Genomic DNA, 1,561 nt, shown 5'->3' on the forward strand with positions numbered 1-1,561 from the left:
GATGCCAATAGGAAGACAAACGTAGTTCGCACCTCCCTTCCACGTATCCTAGTATCTTCTTTAGATGGTGATAATTTGTTTTTTTGTAACTAGGCTAGCCTCAAACTCTCTGTGAAGCTACGGCTGGCCTTGAACTGCTGATCCCTCTATCTCCCGTGTGCTAGGTTTACAGGCCTGCACGATTATGCTGGCGGCTCCTCCTCCTCGGGTTTTTGTTACTTTGTTTTTTAAACATTAGCTAAAATGTGCCTCGGGTGCCTACATCTTTTGTGAACTCATTTAGAGGTTTTTCTAGTTAAACATCAGTGCGCTGCAGGGATGCAGGGGTGAGTATGCAGGATCCGCCCACCCCTCCCCTTCAAGCCGGCGTCATCGCCCCTTCCCCTCCCATCTCCAGCCACCCAGCACAGCAGCACCACTCTTGCCCGGTCCCGGCCTCAGAGAGCTCCGCTGAGCTGAGCCGACCCTGCACTCTGCTGCCCACTAGGCTCCTGGCACATTCCTTCACCAGCGTCTGCATCCACCCGATCCTTGCTGGGCAGTGCTCTGGGACCAAAGAATACAAGAAGCTTCACAGGTAAGGATGAACTCCTGGGATAGGAGGACACTCTAGAGCCTGTACCACTCCCGAACAAGGCGGGACCCACGAGAGGAGCACAGGCACTGAAGAAGGGATCGTGCTTAGGCTGTCTTCTTGGGATCAACCACCCTTCCTGAGAGTACTGGCCACTACAAGGTTAATGTCAGAGGAGTGATGTTTGCATTGGACTACAAACGGAATGCTTTCCGCTTAAGCAGTACCAGAGGGGACCCTCTTTATTTTTGTGATTATTAACAGATGTCATTGGAAAAGGTGTAAAAACCTCTCCTGGAAAGAAGTTTGTCTCTTTGCAAAGTTCTGTCAAAGCTAGTGCCTCTCTCTGCCTTCTGCCCCACTCCTCTATTTCCCTCTCTTCTCTTCCCGCAGCAAAATGGACAGCAGGATGAGGGGGTGAGAGCAAGTGGAGAGCTGGGGCTTGCCTTAAAGTTCCAGCTCCTCCTCTCCGGCGAGTGGACTTTAAAAAGGGCCAAGGAGTGAGACTTACCAAAGCTGAGTGATGGGCACATGAAAACTAAAACTAAAGTTTTCTTTTGTCTCTGTGAGGTGTGTGTGTGTGTGTGTGTGTGTGTGTGTGTGTGTGTGTGTGAGATCTAGAGACTTGCTATGATAGAGTTCTGGGAAAGCTGCAGTAACTCCCCAGCCTGGTTGATCTGACGCTCACACTCTCTTCAACTTGGAAAGTAGTAGTTGGGGCCGGGGAGATGGTTCAAGGTGTAAGAGCTTGCCTCACGAGCACGAGGATCTGAGTTCAGATCGCCAGAACCCACATATAGCCAGAAGGGGTAGTATATATCTGTAACTCCAATGCCCTGTAGGAGATGGGAGGAGAAGACAGGAGTTCCCACGCATGCTTCGAGTGGGCTAGCCTGGCATATGGTCGCACTCAAGGTTGTCCTCTGACCTCCACAGGGCATGCCTGCAGTCACTCACATGAACCAAATACACACACACACACACACA

At 51.0% G+C, this 1,561-nt stretch overlaps 1 protein-coding gene across 1 annotated transcript in view; it reads left to right on the plus strand.

Annotated features, from left to right (window-relative positions):
• Positions 1-252: 252 nt before the first annotated feature.
• Prss35 (serine protease 35) overlaps positions 253-1,561 on the plus strand; it is a 15,568-nt gene continuing 14,259 nt past the window's right edge. Inside the window, exon 1 of the mRNA XM_048435783.3 lies at positions 253-577. Within this exon, the coding sequence (XP_048291740.3) occupies positions 333-577 (245 nt within the window). The 5' untranslated portion in view covers positions 253-332. The remainder of the gene's footprint in view (positions 578-1,561) is intronic.

Source organism: Myodes glareolus, chromosome 4 (assembly GCF_982192425.1).
Source record: "Myodes glareolus chromosome 4, mMyoGla1.1, whole genome shotgun sequence".
Lineage (NCBI taxonomy): Eukaryota > Metazoa > Chordata > Mammalia > Rodentia > Cricetidae > Myodes > Myodes glareolus.